Below are 20,503 nucleotides of genomic sequence, written 5' to 3' on the forward strand. Positions count from 1 at the left end.
TAAAAACCAACATCCTTTAGGAAAGAAATCAATCGTCCCTATCCAGTCTGGCCTACATGCAACTCCAGTACCACACCAACATAGTTGACTCCTGGTTGCTTTTTGGGGGTGGTCTAGCAATTCACACACTTGGACCAAAACAAAACTAGCCTTGAATCACAAAGACGTCCCACCATCATCTGCTCAGGGAAGCTAGGGAATCCACAACAATACTTCAAGATAAACCATAACAGCAGGTGGGATGACAGGGGGACCAGGAGAAATGAGAAAGGCAAATTTAGAACTGAAATTTAGAAGATGCTTATCAGTGTAAAGAATGATCACAATGTTCATACTGTGTGCAAAATTTTGTCTGATGAGTGTTTGGAGCTGCAGAACACAGGTATAAAATACTAGCAATTACTGGTGGTGACAGGTGGGTTCAGTATGATGAATTAAAAGCATCAAACAAGAGTCATACTTTGCCATAGCACAGAAGCATATTTGCATAAATGTGACTTTCCTAGTGCATCAACACCAGTGTACTAAGTATGTCGAGAAAACATTTTTTTTCCTATTACCCCTGAGCAAAGGTTTCCAAAACCACGACCATCTAAAACTATGGAGTTTGTGAGGGAGTTTTCAACCATCACAGGTAATGGTGACATTTGAGTGGATCAAACAGACACTGCCAATTTAGTCCCAAAGCGCCCACCAGGAACTTCATGGATTAGACTACCCAATTTGGCCCCGGACCCATTTTACACAAGCCAATTAACAGCCAGCAGACCCCACTGGTCTGGAGTGAAGCAGACGCCATTATATCACTCAGTCCCTTCACATTCCATCAGATGATCACCATAGCCTCCTAATGAGGAAAGCAGTTTCTCCATCCAGGAACACATACTTCACAGTTCATGCTGGTAACAACATATTGTGATTTATAAATAACTGAACTTATAACATTCATTTGCATGGAGAGCAGATCACACTACATTTTAAATGTGAAGACACCTTGGCTTATCTGAATTTCATTGCTTGAATTCTACCACATATGCGACAAGTCTGCGTTGAAGTGAACCTGAAGGAAGTGTTGAATAATTAAATGAGAAAAATGCAACAAACGCCCTGATACATAATCTGTTATCTATATCAAAGGAACCATTCTAATATTTTCAGCAGCTCCAACTGCATCTGCTGCTAGAAGATGGGCCACATATAATTTTATATGCATATAATATATATAAAACATATATATGCATACATACATACACATTAAATAAGAGATAAAAAAGTGATATTCTCTGTAGCTGTTCTGTAATAACAAATAACCATCTTAAAGCATTCAAACTCTGGTTTTAAGTATGAATTCACATTTTGTGAAGGATAAACAAAAAACTAAACTGCACTGCAATAAGTTCTAAATTTCAATTTTCTTTTAAAAGAAACAGTCTCACATTTTGTAAGCTTGCTTAGGCTGGTACCCTAGAAGTCAGCGCCATCACGGTAGGGCAGGGAGGGCACGGGAAGGAGCTACCCAAAGTTACTTTCACATCCACCTTCCCATCAATTTTTTTTACAGCACAGATCCAGAAAAGGCTCTTCATGCAAAGGTGTGGTGAGAATGTGGGAAGCTCTATCGCCCGTAATCTGGAAATGAAAGTCAGTTGATGCATTGAAAAGGGAGGCAGATGCTTACTTGAAAAGCTAGAGTATTAAGAAGTATAGTAGAAGAGACAAGAATTAGGATTAAAAAGAAGAGATGCCATGACTAACAAACTGGCAGAGCAGGCTCAATGGGCCAAATGGCCTACTCATGGCCCTATGTAAATGGCAGCAAAGAAACTGATCAAAGCATCATTATCATTTATCAAGCAATTATACTAAATGGGTATGGGTTCAAAAGTAAATTCACAGAGAGGACATAGCATTATTCTTAGAAAACTGTTTAGTCCTTATTAGTCAGAGCATAAGGGCTAATCAAGGCTATCTATTTCTTTAGGCATTTTTAACCTATAGGAACATCACTGACTCCAGACACATGGGTCCCATGTAATACATGACACCACCAAAAATTAGCTGTTAGGTATAAATCCCGACAGTAGAGACTCAGCTTTCCCAGGATGTCTCCATTTGCCAAAAGTCCTGCAACCCCCTTGGTTGGCCAAGCAAATATACTTGGCCAGATTGGTACAACACTTTCACAGGAGTAAAAACAAAAACTGCAGAGGACTGGAGCTGGAACTTAAAAACCAAAAATTGTTGCAAACTCAGTCAGACTGAAGTAAACAAAAAATAAAACATTTCGGGTGTGGGACCACGATAAGATGTGAATACTCAGTATTCTCTATTCCAACTACAGTTAAGATTCTAGTTTCACAATGCCAGGAATTATTTTTCCAACATTTGGTGACAGTTTAGCATTGTTTCTGAGGGTTTCTTTCAGTTCATTGTGGTTTCTGTGGTGTCTGTGGCCAACTGAAGCCTGGATATCACAAATTGCCCAAATGGACACATCTACTGAAGTGGGCAGAATGAGAACCACAAAGGAATAAGTACTATGTCAGAAGGATGGAGAACATTTGCATGAACTCCATCTTATTGCTTTAAATTTCCATTTAATGCAGGCCAACAAAATGGGACACTGTCTCCGAATGTCCTTGATTCTTATTGCATTAAGATGTAGTCAAGTTTACAACAAATGAACCATATTGCCTGAGCAAAGGCTCATTCTTCTCAGTGCTGCTCTCCAACATGATCTATGTAGCTAGTCACAATGGAAAAGCAATTATTCTCTTAACACTCGAGTTCCAATCTAGCCAAGAGTTCTTCCAGAGCTTTCAGTTTCTGGTTAGCCTCCTCGATGGCACTATAAGTCTGCACGTTGCTGGTGACATGGAAACGTATATCGTCCACAAGGGGGATGGAGTCAGTTTCCTGTCGGGACTCGACACCTGCAGCATCCTCTTTTACCACTTCAGCAAACTCTTCCGACTCCACAAGCTACAACAGGATGAACAAAACAAAATGCGGTTGAAACAAATGCAAATTTTCTTAATTAAGAACAGAAATGCTGGAAGTACTCAGCAGGTCTGGCTGCATCTGTGGAGAAAGGGGGAGAGAGAGAGAGAGAGAGAGAGAGAGAATGTTAATGTTTCAGGTCCAGTGACCTTGAGCATCAAAACTGGGAAAAGTTAGAAATGTAAAGTCGATGAAATTGTGGAGGGTGGAAAAAGAATAAAATGGACAGTAGGTGATGGGGCAGCAGATGGGGACATTAAATGACAAAAGAGTTGGTGAGGCAAAGCCAAAGGGAGTAGCAATAGGAAAGAATCAAAAGATGGGTCTAGAGGAGGTGTGAATGGCAGAATAATGAACTGCCAACCAAAAGCAATAAACAACTAACACATGCCTTAGTAAATTGGCATATTTGAAAATTTTCTTCCCCCTTCCTTCACAGTTGAGCCAAATTCTATCCTTCCCCCTTGGCTCAGTGCACCCTCATTGCCAAGCTCAAGCCCCACTCCAGAGACTTGGGGCTGAATCTTCAGCTCGGCAAGTTGGGGCGGGGCCCGCTCACCGAGGCGTAAAATGACATGGGGTGACGCCATCGAACATCATTTAGATTTTCAGTTCGGAGGGCACGCAGCCTTCAAAGGCCTGTTAAGACCATTAATGAACCAATTAAGCCTATTTAGAAAGCTGCCTGTCCAACCTTAAGGTTGGTGGGCAGGCGAGGAGCCCATGCAGCCTTCACATTTTTCATGGAACCTCACCCACGGGCTTGATGAGGTTTCATGAAAGATTTATAAATTAAGTCTTTTCATTAAAGGTCATTGACATGCCCCAACTCATGTGACACTGTCACATGAGGGAACACATCTTAAAATTTCTTTTCCTCATTAAAATTTTTGGAACTTAAACTAATCTCCCTGAGGCAGCTCTGTGCCTCAAGAGCGCAGGCCTCGACTCAGGAAACGCTCTCCCCACTGCCCGCAGAAGGTGCACTCAGCACTTCCGGGCGTGCATCACGCTGGGCGGGCCTAAATTTGCCCGCTCATGTAAAATGGTGGTGCGGACCCAATCTGGGGTGCCAATCGGGTCCCCCCCCCAATCAGGGGGAAAATTCTACCCTTGAGCACATAAACCAGGCTGACATTTCCGTGTAACATGGAGCAAGTGCTGCACCATTTGAGGTGCTATCTTTCGGACGAGGTATTAAACTGAGGCCCCATCTGCTCTCACAGGTGGATGCGAAAGATCCTGTGCTGCTGCTCAAAGACCACCAGGTGAGTGACTTCTGATGAATGTCTCAGATTAAAAAAAAAATCTTGTCCATCTCAGTCTTTAAAATTCCAATTGCATCTTTTAGAAGGGAAGGAGTTCCAGATATTCCCTACATTTTGTGAGATTCAACGTTTCCCATTTCACTCCTGAATGGCCTAGCTCTGATTGGCTGTAAGGCACTTAGGAACTTAGAGGTCACAAACAGTGCTTTATAAATATAGGTCTTTAAGTGTGAAGGTACATTTTGAATCCAAACGCTTAACAGTTTCAGTTCTGTGAGGCACAACTGGAGATTTACTATAAATCTATTTGGCAGATAATCGGATTGAAAGGTTGATGGGGGTTACACAAGTAACTGCACAGTACGCAGGGGGGAACAAAACATTTCCACTACAGAAGTAGTCCTCAAATAAAGATTTTTTTCATTTTAAAATAATGTTAATTGTATTTTCTTAGCATGGCCTGTCATTAAATAATTTTTAAACATTACACTAACATGTGAACTCTTAATAATTGAAATACTTTCCAAATGCAGCATTAGTGCTAAGCGTAATATACCTACTCAGTTAACTAACTGCCTGATGCTGTGCCAGAACATAATGAGGTCTTAACATACAATAACTCAGTCACTGTAACTAGCCTCAGTTTCTCAAGAGTCACAGGCCTTGTAATGAGAAGTATAATAAACAAGCTATTTTAGGTAGGACAGAAAGCACAAAAAGCAAAGAGACAACTGCAAAATTCATAACCCTCAAGCAAAATTAGACATTGGAAGAATATCTGTCCTTTTGCTGCATAAATGGACAGTAATATATTTTGCCTTGTGATAGTACCAGGTAAATGTTTGGTTTGGGGCCCTTACAGCAATAAAATCGCAATCAATAAACAACAGCACAGGGCTAGAAATGCATGAATGGAACAGACTACAAGACAAAGAAGCTCATTATAAGTCAGCTAGCTACTTTAAAATGGAATTAAATCAATACCTGTTGAGTTCTTGTACCTGTTGAGTTCTTGTGTGACGGGGCATGATTCATGCATGGATTGTGGAAGGCATGGGGTTTTATGAGCCAAATGACATTTTTTTGGTTCAGGACTACTTTGAGAAGGCAAACAAGCTCTTCCTATGCCTCAGCCAATACTACTCTTTCACTGACCAGTCAATGCAGCTTAAGAATGTATTTTCCTCCAATAAAAAGCCGTGTAAAGTTTGGGAAGGCTCCATATTTGGGGGTTGGGGGGTGGAATGAGAGGGTAGGCGGAGGAAATTGTGACCACAAACTCACATTCCCAGCTTCTTAAAGAATGATTAAATGGGTAAAGACACCACTTAGCATAGCACTGAGTCACACAGTTCATGGGAGTCCAAGGTTTTGATGGTCCATGCCAATTTAGCTCTCATCAGCTTGGGTAGCAATTAAGTCACTAAAACTGGCTTGAGCCTCGAAGAGAGATCTCAGAAGTAAGATAGGGCAGAGAAAGTATACATGCAACATATTTGAATGTACCAGAACAGTAGACTAAGAGGGCACAGGTTCACAACTAGGAAGGGCAAATTTATGACATGCATAGGGGGCAAATAATAGATTGAACCAGAAGGGTAGCTGAGACCAGGACACCAGACCCAGAGTTAGATTCTTTCATGGGTAAGGTGGGGAATTTGGATGAATGAGACCAAATGTACTGAGTGGTTTTCTTCATTTGGATGCATCTCGTGACTTTCCTTACTAGACTACCAAACTAATTAACACAGCTTTTCTCCCTTCTTCTTCACTGTCACTAATCTAATTAGAATATTACTACATCATTAATTAATTTAATTAACGCTCCTAATGAAAACTCTTGACAATATAGAAATCTTAATCAACATCTTCCCAGACCAAGCAGCAAAACAATATTCAGCAAAACAATTGGTTCGGTGATAACGTAAGATCCACAACTGAATAAATAAATCAAAATCCTGAGTCCATCCTCACCAAGTCACACACTATCCTGAGCCGGACATAGATCATCATTCCTGCAGGGTTGCTGGGTCAATATCTTGGAATTACCTACCCAATGCTGTCATGAAATTACAATTGGCACAGCAACGCAGTGATTCAAGTAGAAGGGCCAACACCATCAAGATTAAGAACTTACACAGGAAGAGCACGAAAAGCCTATTTGATCCCAACAAGCCCATATACTTTTGACAATTTCTCTCTTTATGAGCATTTAATTTCTCTCTTGAACCTAGTTATACTTTAATGCCCTTTCCTTGTTAATTTTTCCACAAATGTATTATCCTTTGGGTGAAAAGTTCTGCCTGACCCCATTTTCTCACTCCTAACATCCCAATATTTTACTTGTGCCCCTGAGCATTTCAACCGTTCACCAGTGAACAATTTGCAGGCAGCAATTTGATTAATTGCTTTAATAAGCTTCAGCCAAGGTCATCTTGAAGTTATTTCATGCAAAACAAAATAAGCATAACTTACTTAACCTGTTCTCACAACTAAATCCTCCAACACTCAGAACCAGCTTGAGGATTTGCCACTCTCGAGCAACAAAATGCTTCACATGATTAGGTGATCAGAACAGTATGCTGTTCTGGTCATCCAGTAAAGTTGCAGTCTGTCCAGAACATTATACTTCAATCTTATACATAAAAGAAAAACATTGGTTTGGGATTTAAACAAAGTTTAGTTTAGAACCAGTTTTTTTTTCTGATCATGTATTGTTGAGCTTTGAGCTACTAAACATTATGAATTCTTCCAATGTCAGCCCACTTGCCCCTTCATGTCCCATGTTTGCTTCCAATGAACCCTTCAGTGTAGGTCACTTTTGAGGGGAGACAGTGGTGTAGTGGTAATGTCACTGGACTAGTAATCCAGAAACCCAGGCTAATGTTCTGGGGAATAAAAACAGAAAATGCTGGAAAAACTCCGCAGGTCTGGTAGCATCTGTGGAGAGAGAAACAAAGTAAATGTTTCAAGTCCATATGACTTCTTCAGAGCATCCAGCATACGCAGTGTTTTGCTTTTATCTTAATGCTCTGGGGACATGGGTTCAAATCCAGCCACAGCAGCTGGTGGAATTTGAATTCATTTAATAAAGCTGGAAACTAGTCTCAGTAATGCTGACCATGAAACTATCACAGATTGTTGTAAAAACCCATCTGATTCACTAATGTCCTTTAGAAAGGAAATCTACCATCCTTACCCAGCGTGGCCTACATCTGACTCCAGACCCACAGCAATATGGTTGACTCTTAACTGCCCTCTGAAATGACCTAGCAAGGCACTCAGTTCAAGGACAATTAGGGGTGGGCAACAAATGCTGGCCTCGTCAGCGACACCCACATCCCATGAAAGAATAAGGAAACTCTGATTAGCTTATATCAACGAGTCAGGTGCTGGCCCCTCCTGGGAACACCTAAAGTTAAAAGCCCCACCTGTCACATCATCAATTCCCAAAAAAAAAAATCACCTTTTCTATGATTTTAGCCATATATTCCGTGCACTGGTCCTCAAGTCGGGAAAGCCTGAAAAGCTTTGCTGTCTTCCAAATGTTGACTACGTTGTCTTCGGTCAGCATCGTTGCAAAGGTCTTTCCACATAGCCTCTTCAAGCCTGGCAGTAGATACATGTCAGCCACACACAGAACCTCATATACGTTTTCTGGGGATAACTGTAAGCAGGAGAAAATAAAAAGGCCGTTTTACTCTAGTCAAGGATCTGTAACTAAATTACTTTTTTAATTGTCTTTTGCTTGCTCTTTTCTCTCCTCTCCTCCTCCTATCATGAAGGTTTAAACTTCCTACTGGAGTACTGCTCCACAGATGATGTTAGTTCAATAGTACTTTGCCCAGGTGGTCATTCTCTCTAGTTTACAGATCCATTCTGCCCTGGGTGATAGTCTGGGAATGTTTACCAAGTCTTTTGAGTAGCTCATGCTCCAAGGAAAGGGTCTCCAGACTGCCCTCCATCTCTCACGGTCCATGAAACGTCCTTTTATTACCTACTGTTAACACATCTCACTGAAATTTTACTGACCTTTGTTGCATGGAGGGCTTTACGTCACTAGGGGGAAGGGAATGCATCTTCTGGTTTAGTAGGTGTATGATAGTGTAGAAGCTATGGCCCTAGACCTGAAGAACAGAAGTCATAAGCACTAGAAGACCAGAAGTCACACTTTATATTCCATTTGTTGAGCACTGAAAAACCGAATTTAGTAAATCCAAGTGATTTTTGAGCTAGCCGGGAAAAATCATGAAAGCTGGATTGCCAAAAAGTGGTTGACTTATCTTCTTTAGTTGTAAAAGCAACCCCTATCACACCTTCTCAGGGTAACTAAACAGAGGCAACACATTTGATTTTACTAAGAAGCCCGCAGCCTGAAAAATCCTTTTTTAGAAAGATGCACTTGTTTGCATCTTGGTAAGAGAGCTGTCCTCCAAGGGCTTGGGTCACCTTGTATGGTCCATCACTCTCAACTGCCTCCTAGAATTACTGACAGAATTAGTGTGGTCATTGTGATATGTTGTGCTGGCCAAAGTCCCTCCAGCAGCCACGCCGAAAAAAAGGAGTAGAATGAGTGATGTGTTTTTTGGGAGTAGTACAAGCAATATAATTCCCTCACCCAAAAATTATTGGTTTTACTTACTCTGCACGCCACCGTATTGACTACAGCCTCAAGCGCTCACCTTCCCCAGCTAAGCAGATAACCTGCAGATCTACCTCCGGGGTTTCATTAGTACTGCCCTACAGCTGCAGAAGGTGCTATGAAATCAATCAATAGAGGTGTCCTTCACTGTCACTGGGTCAAATTCCTGGGACTCTCCTTAAGAGCACTATGGGTTTTCCTACACCTCATGGACTGCAGCGGTTCAAAAAGGCTGCTCCCCACCACCTTCTCAAGGGAAATTATGAATGGGACAATAAACGCTGGCCTAGCAAGCGACACCCGCCCGTGAACAAAAAAGAAATGTAAAATCAGGAAAAACATTTAACCCCACCTCACAAAGAGTACTGGAATTCTCTCTTCCCCAAATGATGATAGGGGTCAATTGGAGATCGCTAAGATTTTAATTAGATAAGGGTATCAAGGGATTTGGAGCAAAGGTGGGAAAATAGAATGGAGGTATAGATCGGCCATGATCTAACTAAATGGCGGAACAAATGGGTTGATGGACTCCTCTTTTTCCTATAACACGTTACAGTGTAGGCTTTCAAGCTGGGATCTGTGTATCAGAGATTGGACATTCTGTGGTCTACATTTAATTCCTGCTTTTATGCTGCCGCTGTAAACTAATATGAAGCATTTTCTACAGCGATAACAGTTTCTTTTGGGTGGTTGACACTGTCATTAAATGAGAACTCTCATAAGTCAGGCAATACATTCTAGTTAGTCAACTTGAACGCTGACTTGGGAGTCTTTGCAATCTGCTTTCAAAATTCACAAATCATTACTGCTACCTAGTGGCAAATTCAAATCCTACACGGTGAAAGCACTATAATTCCATTTTTTTGGAAAAGTAAAGTCAGTTGTACCTGTGTAAATGAGGAACATTGAACCTGTCTATTTTCTTCCCATCTCACTGGTTTATGCCTGTGTTCTGCTCCTATTGAATGGCTATTTTCTACAATGCAGCCATTATGACATTCCCAAACCAGGCTCAAATTGAGAGAAGATCTTTTAATAATAGCGTTGCTTTAACTGTTGCAAATTCTGAGAACAGCGAATGATCAATTGCTCTCTAAGTACGAGAAAAACAAAATCTTTATACAGCACCTCCCACATCCTCAGGACTTCTCATTGGGTTACCATGAAGCATATTTACTCTTACGTAAGCAACCATTGCAGCCAAACTTATGCACAGCAAGGTCTCACAAAGAGCAAATTAATGGATGGCTAGTTAGTTTGGTTTTGATGATGCAAACTGAGGGAGGAATGTTGGTCAGGATGTCATGGTGGGATCTTTCACTTTCACCTGAGCAGCCAGGTGGTGATTCGGTCTAAAACCTCATCCAAAAGATGGCACTAGAGACTCACCCTGGATTATTTTCTGAAATCCTGGAGCTGGACTTCTAACGACAACCTTCTGTCTAGCAGACAAAGTGGCAGCAACTAAGCCAAGCTGAACAGTCAAAACTGCTTCCAATTTGCCAATCCATTTGCACCACTTGCTTCATACCAGTCGGTGCCTGTGCCACAGAGCTCAGATTTAAGGACAAGCTTCACTCCACATCCAGCTCTGTACGTGCATTACTTCCTCAATAATGGTGTTAGAATATAAAATTGACAAAAAAAATTCAACATCTTTACAATAGCATTTTCTGAATTAGAAATGCTTTTAGAATATTCCTGTATAGTAGCTCCAGTACCACAGCTCCATTTAATATTTTTACAAAGGGCAATTGATATGTTAAACTTGCTGTTCTCAGCCGCTACCACCACCAGTAAATGCTTATCCTCTCTTCCCCAATCCCTTCTTTCAACAGTGGTGTTTTTTGCAATATATTCTAAATGTTTACACCAGATATGTTGCTTTCATAGGATCTTACTGGGCTGAGAAAGGTTATTCGGTCCATCGTGTTTGTGAAGAACTATCCAACGCTGTTTGGTTATGTCTGAATTCAAAACAAAATCAGCAATGGTTCGTATGGACAAGCTCTGGAAATACTGCCAATATTCAAAACCACCTTCCAAATGTGTATAATGAGTTTTGTACAATTACTCAGAAACTTTTGGTCACACAAAGTGACTGCAAAGAAAGAAAGAAAGACACAATTCAGTTGGTTTTATTCTTTTTGTACATATCTTGATTTTCACTATGAAAACCCAAACTTAAACAAATGGTGAACAGGTGTGCCCTAATCTTAAATAAATAAATAAATAAATGTGTGTTTGTAAGTATGGCACATCAGGGGAATTAATTTAATTACTATTCACCTGCACCAGATAAGGAAAATTTAAGGTAATTTAATTATGAAAAAACATTTATTTCACCGTCTGGGAAAATCTCTCAAACTGCTCAGCAAATTCTTTTATAATTCAAGGGGACGTTCTAAAATATTTTGCAAAAGCATTCCTTGTTTACCTCATCTTCAGCTGTTTTCCAACAATCTTAGAGACATTGGTCTTGTCCTTGCCCCTCAACTCCAGAAAACATGCTGCTGATTGCTTTACCCATTCATACCTCAGTATCATCACTGTAGATATAGTAAAGGACTCTGATGAAGATGTCCTCTGTCATGTTGTGGAGTGTCACCATGGGGATACTGGGCTGACTCTGAAGTTCCTCACTTTCAGAGAAATGATCCTGCAGCAATGCTCTGAAATAATCACTACGACTGCAAAAAAACGCCTGCAAGCACAAAAACAAGTTACCAACAACAACCTCACACAACCACAGGACCGCTCAGTGTTTACAGCACAAAAAGAGGTAATTCATCCCATCACATCTGTACCTGCTCTTTGCTAGAGGAATCTAAAACTATTCCCACTGCCTTGCTCTCTCCCCATAGTATTGGAGGTTATTGGGGAAAACAGTGCATGAGAACCTAAGAACATAAGAAATAGGAACAGGAGTAGACCATTCGGCCCCTCGAGCCTGCTCCGTCATTCAATAAGATCATGGCTGATCTTCTTGTGTTTCGATTTCCACATTCCCATCTAACACCAATAACCTTAGATTCTTGTTGGGCAAGGGAATCAATTTATGGGTTGAACATGTGTGTTCTCAAATCGATGGACTGCAAGATTTTAAGCGGTCTGCAAGAGAGGTGTGGGTGGAGGAGGAATAGGAGCAGCAGTCCCTGTCACTACAGCGTGTGCAAAGGCTGCACTCGCTGGATCCAGGCTGCCTCCTACCCAGCGACTGCTATGTTACTCCAGCTTCTTTCTCTGATGCTTCGCTAAAGCTGAGCCAACATGGCGAGGGGCCCAGCCTGCTCTGCACTTCTCTCCCTGACTTCACCCTCTGGCTGTTGTGTCAGATATTGGCAGAGGAAGCAGTGCTGCCAGGGCAACATCAACCACCACAGCAGCGGTGAGAGTAGCGATTGAGAACACTGAAAATAGGTGGTTCTGTGGAACCTTTGTAACGCCAGAGGCAGGGCCACCGAATCACAAAGGTTGAGAACTTCTGGACTAGATGATAATGGAATTTCTCATCGTTTGTTTCAGAGTGTTGAATATCTTTCCTCAGCTCCATGTGTACCTAGGAGAATACTTGATGCCAGCTCCCAGTGTTGTAGCAAATCTCCTGAATGGAGCTCGGAAGACAGCACATTACCTGATATGCTCCTGGGTGACTTCAGAAAATACAAGGCTGTCTAGGATCAGTGAACCCACGTGAATGACATCACCTCATAGCTTCCTTTAAACTTTTCTTTTTAAAGCGTGGCACAGAAATGTACATGCAATTACCTTTAAGTGTGCCACACCACATGCCAAAATTGGTATGTCGGACGAACACCAAATTAATTTTGAATGACTTCTTAGAAAGAAGTCAGAAAAATTCTAGCCGCAACAATGGATTTTTTTTAAAAAACTGTTGTTATTAACAGGCAATTTCAGCTTAGCATACAGACCTTGTGGCACAGGAAGATGTAGCCTTCTACTCTGAAACTCAGATCAGGGTAACTGCTAAAGTTATCGGTGCTGTCAAAAGGCAGCTCACCAAATCCAACCTGGGACAGAAAGAGAGAAAGAAAAGATCGCTTTTATTACAAGAAAAGCAAAAAGACAGGCAATTGCATTTTATTTCAGGCAAACACAGTATTAAAAAAGGACGCAATACGTTCTGCAAGGGTGGCTTCTCAGACCACTCCTTGCCTTGTCACCACTCTTCGCCCATCTCTCCCCACCCCAGTCAAACTTATGCTTTGGTCTAACTAGAAGCCTGGACCTACTGTTTAACATTCATGTCTGGGATGTAGGCATTTATTGCCCTTTGCTAGTTGCCTCAGGAAGGCAGCATGGGCCTCCTTGTTAAACTGCAGCAATCCGTGTGCTCAGTGGAAACAATGGAGTTGCTTGCAAGGCTGCAGCAGAGGACAGATAAGAGTCAACCACACAAGCTGTGGGACTGGAGTCACATACAGGCCCAGACTAGGCAAGGGCAGCAGGCTTCCTTCACCAAAGGGGCATGAGTGGACCAGCTGAGCTTTTACGACAATCTGACAACCACTTGGTCGTTTATATTTCAAGCTTTTTAAAAACTGCATTAAAATTCTGCCATGGTAGAATTTAAGTTTACATTCTCTGAATTATTAACCTTGGTCACTTGCATTACAAGTCCATTATTGCACCCCTTTCACATCAGAAAGCTAGGGCTGTGCGACAAACCAGCAAAAGTATGCAGATCAGCCATGATCTTATTGAATAGCGGGGCAGGCTTGAGGGGCCGAATGGCCTACTCCTGCTCCTATTTCTTATGTTCTTTTTATGTTGAGAGAAATGAACAGAAGGAAACAAGGTTACACAAATCGCAAACACTATCATAAGGAAGAAAGAATTTAAAAGGAGGGAGCGATGAATTGTAGGTTATAATTATTTTTAAATTAGCAAACCAAGGCATACAGTAAAATGGGAAAGCCTGAAGAACCCCAGAACTATAATACGAGATTGGTGTAAGTTATTTGTTTGGATCCACTCAGAAATGGCCTTTTCACAAGCTTTCCTGATCTTATGTAATATTGCAGCAGGCGTGCGGTGAGTGAAGAGATTGGCAGAATCTGCCTTGCTATGTCGAACTGCTTTTCATAAGATACAGCAAATAAAGCTGAGCTCTTACATCACAGCTACTGCTTGGAACATGTTAAACTACCTCTTACCACCTACCCACCCACACACATGCATTCAGTGGGCAGAAAAACATGTATGAAGATATCACTTACATATCCACATCTTAGGCTTTAAATTAAAGCATCTTTTATATGTGGTACGATAATAAATGAGCTAGCATGAACTATATAGGTCAGTAAAGTTATAGAGCAGAAATGGACTATGGATTCTTCAACAAATTTTCCAAGGATTCTAAACTAGACAAGTGTGGAAGCACAAATAGAAACATTCTAGGTCCATTTGCAAATTTCTTGCCAGTACTGGTTACAAATGTAGGATGAAAATTAGGGAGAGAATCTCAAAATAATTCATAGTCAGCTCTTAAAACTAATTTTTTTAAAATGTATTCATTCACAGGATGTGGGTGCTGCTGGCTAGGCCAGCATTTATTGTCCACCCCTAAATGCCTTTCAGAACACAGTAGAGTGGAGCAAAGGACTTAGGAGCAGGAATAGGCCATTCGGCCCTTTGAGTCTGCTCCACCATTCAATAAGATCATTGCTGATCTGGCTATGGTCTCAGCTTCACTTTCTTGTCTGTCCCCCATCGATTCTCTTGTCTAACAAAAATCTATCGAACTCAGCCTTGAATGTATTTAAAGGCCTGGCCTCCAATACCTTCTGAGGAAGAGAATTCCATACCCTAATAAGCCTCTGGGAGAAAAAAAATTCTCATCTGTCTTAAAAGGGAGACCACTTATTCTTAAACTGTGTCCCTGAGTTCTAGTCTTCCCCACAAAAGGAAACATCCTCCGAGTATCCACCCAATCCAGTCCCCTTGAGATCTCATGTTTCATATGATCATCTCTCATTCTTCTAAACTCCAATGTATGTAGGCCCAATCTATTCAACCTTTCTTCGTAAAATAAGCCCTTCATCCCAGGAATGAGTCGAGTGAACCTTCTCTAACTGCTTCTAAAGCAATTATATCTTTTTTCAAACAGGGAGACCAAAACGGTACACAGTGCCCCAGATGTGGTCTCACCAAGGCCCTGCACAGCTGCAGTAAAACTTCCCACTTTTATATTCCATTCCTCTTGCAATAAATACCAACATTGCATTTACCTTCCTAATCACTTGCTAATCAAGGTGGTGAGCCACCTTCTTGAACCACTGCAATCCATGTGATGTAGGCACACCCAGAGTGCTGTTAGAGAGGGAGTTCCAGGATTTTCACCTAGCAACTGAAGGAATGACAATATTTTTCCAAGTCAGGGTAGTGAGTGATGTGAGGGGAACTTGCAGGAGGTGGTGTTCCCAGGCATTCACTATCCTTGTCCTTCTAGGTGGTAAGGGTCTAAGTTTGGAAAGCGCTGTTGAAAGAGCCCTGGTGAGTTGCTGCAGTGCATTTTATAGATGGTACATACTGCTGCCACTGTGTTGGTGGTGGTGGAAGTGAATGTTGAAGGTCGTGGATTTTTTTTTTTATTCATTCATGGGATGTGGACTTCGCTGGCTAGGCCAGCATTTATTGCCCATCCTTATTTGCCCTTGAGAAGGCAATGGTGAGCTGCCTTCTTGAACCGTTGCAGTCCATGTGGTGTAGGTGCACCACAGTGCTGTTAGGGAGGGAGTTACAGGATTTTGACCCAGCGACAGTGAAGGAACTGCAATATATTTCCAAGCCAGGATGGTGAGTGACTTGGAGGGGAATTTCCAGGGGGTGGTTTTCCCATCTATCTGCTACCTTTGTCCTTCTAGATGGTAGTGGTCGTGGGTTTGGAAGGTGCTGTCTAAGGAGCCTTGGTGAATTCCTGCAGTGCATCTTGTAGATGGTACACGCTGCTGCTGCTACTGTGCATCGGTAAGTCAAGCGGGCTGCTTTGTCCTCAACTTTAGTGAATCACAGCCAAGGTTATTTACCCAGGTGTGCTAGCTCAGTTGCATCTAATGCCTGCCCTCCTCAACTCCGAGTTTTCTTTACCAAATAACCCGTTCGGGATTTTTTGATTGTAGCTCTCACCTCCAAAATGGAGTATGAAAGCAGAAAGGTTGAAGGTAGAAAGGTGAATGAAAGATTTTCAAATTTAAACAGCATATACGTTGTCCTTTTCACAGTGATGAAGAATTGTGTTGGATGTACATCAAAAGCAATGCTGACAGAGGAACTGGAGAAGACAAAGTGCACAAAAGCACCCAAGGTCAAGATGACCACCTGGAGTGGGACAAATGTGATTGAGCTCTTAAAGACAACATTATTCACCCAGACCACGAGAAAAAAATGACTTAAAAATATTAGAACAGGCGCAGTGGAAAATATTTGGTTCAGATGGCAGTTTTCTTGCCTCTGAGTCAGAAGGCTGTAGGTTCAAGTCCCACACCAAACTCTCAAATAACCTAGGCTGACACTCCCATTGCAGAACTGAGGGAGAGCAGCACTGTAGGAGGCACTGATTTTTTGGATGGCACATCAAACTGAGACGACATATGCCCTCTCAGGTGGGTGTAAAAGATTCCACAGCATATTCAAAGTAGAGCAAAGGAGTTCTCCCTGGGCCAATATTTACCTCTTAACCAATATCACTAAAACATATTATCTGGTTATTTACTTCATTCCTGTTTGTGGAATCTTGCTGTTTGCAAACTGGCTCCTGCACTTCCTTACATTACAACAATGACTACACTTCAAAAGTAATTTGTTGGCTGTAAAATCACTTTGGGAGATCCTGAGGTTATAGAAGGTTCCATATAAATGCAAGTTATGTCTTCAATATCGGTTAGGAAAAAAAAGTCAAATTATAGTTAAAGTAAAGAAAGAAATAAGGTGGAGAGTGATGGGGGAAGACACGAAAGTGACAATCTGAGTGATTGCAAGCAAGTGTTTAGATTGTTGACGTTTAATGTAAAATTAAGCTCGTTTGTTTTAGTAGTTTAAGATATTTTTCTCATTCATTCACGGGATGTGGGCTTCCCTGGCTGAGCCAGCATTTATTGCCCATCCCTAGTTGCCTTTGAGAACATTGCAGTGCATATTGTAATCATTACTCATACATTCCTATGGCATTCATGGATCATTGATTCACCAATCATAGAATGATACAGCACAGAAAGAGGCCACTCGGCTCAACAGGTCTCTGTGAACGACCTATCTAATTAGTTCCACACCTCTGCCTTTTCCCATAGCCATGCAAAATTCTCCTCTTCCAATCATATATCTAATTCCCCTTTTGAAAGTTATTATTGAATCTGCTTCCGCCGCCCTTTGAATCAGAGCAATCCAGATCTTAACAACTATGTGGGTAAAAAAGAAAATTCTCATCACCTCCCCACTGGGAAGGGTTTCTCCTTATTTGCTGTATCAAAAATTTTCTTGTTTTTGAACATCACTATTACCTTTCACCTTAGCCTTTCACAAGGGGAAACCAATCCAAAAACTTTGAGGTCCTTGGTAAATTTTGGTTTTCTTAAAATCATTAAAAATTAGAACTTACCCGTAGTTCAGCAGGCAGGGCACAGTCAGCGAGTATGGCCAAATCATCCTGCAGCCTGCAGTTTTCATCAGGTTCCAACGTCAGAACTTTCACCCAGGTTCCAGGCTTTGAAGAAACTGCATTAAAAATAAAACAGGAAATGTAACAACTTCCTATCCACTTCCAAATACAAAAACAAAAGCAATAATCATTTTTTTTGTATTCATTCATGGGATGTGAGTGTCGCTGGCTAGGCCAGCACTTATTACCCATCCCTAATTGTCCTGGAGAAGGTGATGTTGGTGAGCTGTCTCCTTGAACCGCTACAGTCCATGTGCTGTAGGTACACCCACAGTGCTGTTAGGGAGTTCCAGGATTTTGACTCAGCAGCAATGAAAGAACAGCGATATATTTCCAAGTAAGAATGGTGAGTGGCTTGGAGGGGAACCTCCAGGCGATGGTGTTTCCATGTGTCTGCTGCCCTTGTCCTTCCACATGGCTGTGATTGTGGCTTTGGAAGGTGCTGTCTAAGGAGCCTTGGTGAATTCCTGCAGTGCATCTCGTAGATGGTACACACTGCTGCTACTGTGCGTCGGCAGCGGAGAGAGTGAATGTTTGTGGATGTGGTGCCAATCAAACAGAGCTTAGATCTGATCCATCGGTTGTGGGATCGCTTAGCTCTTTCTATCACTTGCTGCTTATGCTGTTTGGCACGCAAGTAGTCCTGTGTTATAGTTTCACCAGGTTGACACCTCATTTTTAGATATGCCTAATGCTGCTCCTGGCATGCCCTCCTGCACTCTTCATTGAACCAGGGTTAATCCCCTGACTTGCTGGTAATGGTAGAGACGGAATATGCCAGGCCATGAGGTTCCAGATTGTGCTCGAGTACAATTCTGCAGCTGCTGATGGCCCACAGCGCTTCATGGATGCCCAGTCGAGTTGCTAGATCCGTTTGAAATCTACCCCATTTAGCACAGTGGTAGTGCCACATAACACGATGGAGGGTATCCTCAATGTGAAGATAGGACTTCATCTCCACAACGTCTGTGCAGTGGTCACTCCTATCAAAACTGTCACGGGCCGATGCATCTGTGGCAGGCAGGTTGGTGAGGATGAGGTCAAGTACATTTTCCCCTCGCCACCTGCCACAGCTATATCTTTTAGGACACGGCCAGCTCGGTCAGAAGTGGTGCTATCCAGCCACTCTTGATGATTGGCATTGAAGTCCCCCACCCAGGTTACATTCTGCACCCTTGCCACCCTCAGTGCTTTCTGCAAGTGGTGTTCAACATGGAGGAGCTGAGGGAGGGCGGTACGTGGTAATCAGCAGGAGGTTTCCTTGACCATGTTTGACCTGATGCCTTGAGACTTCATAGGGTCCGGAGTCAATGTTGAGGACTCCCAGGGCAACTCCCTCCCAACTGTATACCACTGTACCGCCACCTCTGCTGGGTCTGTCCTGCCGATTGAGAGGACATACCCAAGGATGATGATGGTGGTGTCTGGGACATTGTCTGTAAAGTATGATTCCATGAGTATGAATATGTCAGGGTGTTACTTGACTAGTCTGTGAGACAGCTCTCCCAATTTTGGCACAAGCCCCCAGATGTTACTTAGGGGGACTTTGCAGAGTCGACGGGGCTGAGTTTGCGGTTTCTTTCCTTATGTTTTTAGCGGTTTGATACAGCTGAGTGGCTTGCTAGGCCATTTTAGAGGGCATTTAAGAGTCAACTACATTGCTGTGAGTCTGGAGTAGACTTGAGAGGATATTATTCTTCACTTTTTTTCTGTGTCACTTAGGCACCCTGGGTCAGAAGAGCAGGGGAAGTCTCTGTGGCGGCCTGGGTCAATATTTATCACGCAACCTGCATTTTCCAACCTAGGTCACTGAAATCTGGCCATTGCGTTTTACAGGATTCTGCGGTGTACAAAATGGGTGCTGCATTTCCCCACCATTACAATAGTGACAAAAATACATAAATGACTCTGAAGCATTCTGGCACACCCTGAAGTTGTAAAAGGCGCTAGAGAAATGCATCTTTCTTTTTAGGTTTGATCACGCAGGAGGCTCCAAAGGGGAGAGCGAGGGATAGTCAAAGAAAACGTAAAATTTTACTTTTTAAAAGGTTTGGTAAGTTAGGAAAGTGAGAATGCTGTAACAACTTACCAAACTCGTACACTTTTTTGCATTTGCTTTCCAATTCACTGATGAGTTCTTCTAACTTGCACTGCTTCGCTAAGATTTTAAAATCTTCAACATTTTCCACTTCAATATCCAAGCGGCCTGCGGAAATAGAAATAATCATAAAAATTGGTAAAATCTCTCCTTATAAGGAAGTTCACTGTCACTTGGGAAAAGACGACAATGAACACAGACTTGCTAAGGAGAAACTTGATTGAGTTCTTTAATGAAACAGCAGAGGGGTAATTAGGTAACATCATGTACATGGACTTTCAATGGGTTTTTCAGAAAGTGTCACATAATACACTTGTTAGCAAAATCTAAGCCTATAGGACTGGAAAGTGTGGCAGCAGGGGTAAGACATTGGCAGACTGAGGCACAAAAAGCTGAGGGTAGTGGCGAACAGCTGTTTTTCAGACCAGATGGAATCAAACAGTGGTGTTCCCCCAGGGATTGGTGTTGCCAACGCATATTCAATTAATTAAACTTGTGAATGGGGACACAATTTAAAAGCGTGCAAATGTCACAAAGCTTGGAAATCTAGTAAATAGAAAGGAGCACAGTAGCAGACTGGGGGCGGGGGGGGGGGGGGGGGGGGAGAGAGAGAGAGACTGGTAAAATGGGCAGATATACTGCAGATGTAATTTAATGTGGGAAGTGTGAAATTATGCATTTTGGAAGAAAAAGTGAAAGGCAATATAAAGTAAATGGTACAATTTTAAAGGAGGTGCAGTAACAGAATTGGGAGTTCACATACGAAATCTTTGAAGGTGGCAGGGTGATAAAGATGTTAAAACAAACGTGAGAAATTC

The 20,503-nt window shown here is 42.1% G+C and overlaps 1 protein-coding gene across 4 annotated transcripts in view; it reads right to left on the minus strand.

The window, feature by feature from the left end:
- Window positions 1-897: 897 nt before the first annotated feature.
- The window catches only part of abtb1 (ankyrin repeat and BTB (POZ) domain containing 1), a 60,815-nt gene continuing 41,209 nt past the window's right edge, over window positions 898-20,503 (minus strand). For all 4 annotated transcript variants that reach the window (XM_041191076.1, XM_041191077.1, XM_041191080.1 and 1 more), the window contains 6 exons: window positions 19,677-19,793; window positions 17,528-17,643; window positions 12,843-12,941; window positions 11,447-11,614; window positions 7,735-7,935; window positions 898-2,982 (listed from right to left, as the gene is read on the minus strand). In XM_041191076.1, the coding sequence (XP_041047010.1) occupies window positions 2,776-2,982; window positions 7,735-7,935; window positions 11,447-11,614; window positions 12,843-12,941; window positions 17,528-17,643; window positions 19,677-19,793 (908 nt within the window). In that variant the 3' untranslated portion in view covers window positions 898-2,775. The remainder of the gene's footprint in view (window positions 2,983-7,734; window positions 7,936-11,446; window positions 11,615-12,842; window positions 12,942-17,527; window positions 17,644-19,676; window positions 19,794-20,503) is intronic.

This window comes from Carcharodon carcharias, chromosome 7, assembly GCF_017639515.1.
Source record: "Carcharodon carcharias isolate sCarCar2 chromosome 7, sCarCar2.pri, whole genome shotgun sequence".
Classification (NCBI taxonomy): Eukaryota; Metazoa; Chordata; class Chondrichthyes; order Lamniformes; family Lamnidae; genus Carcharodon; species Carcharodon carcharias.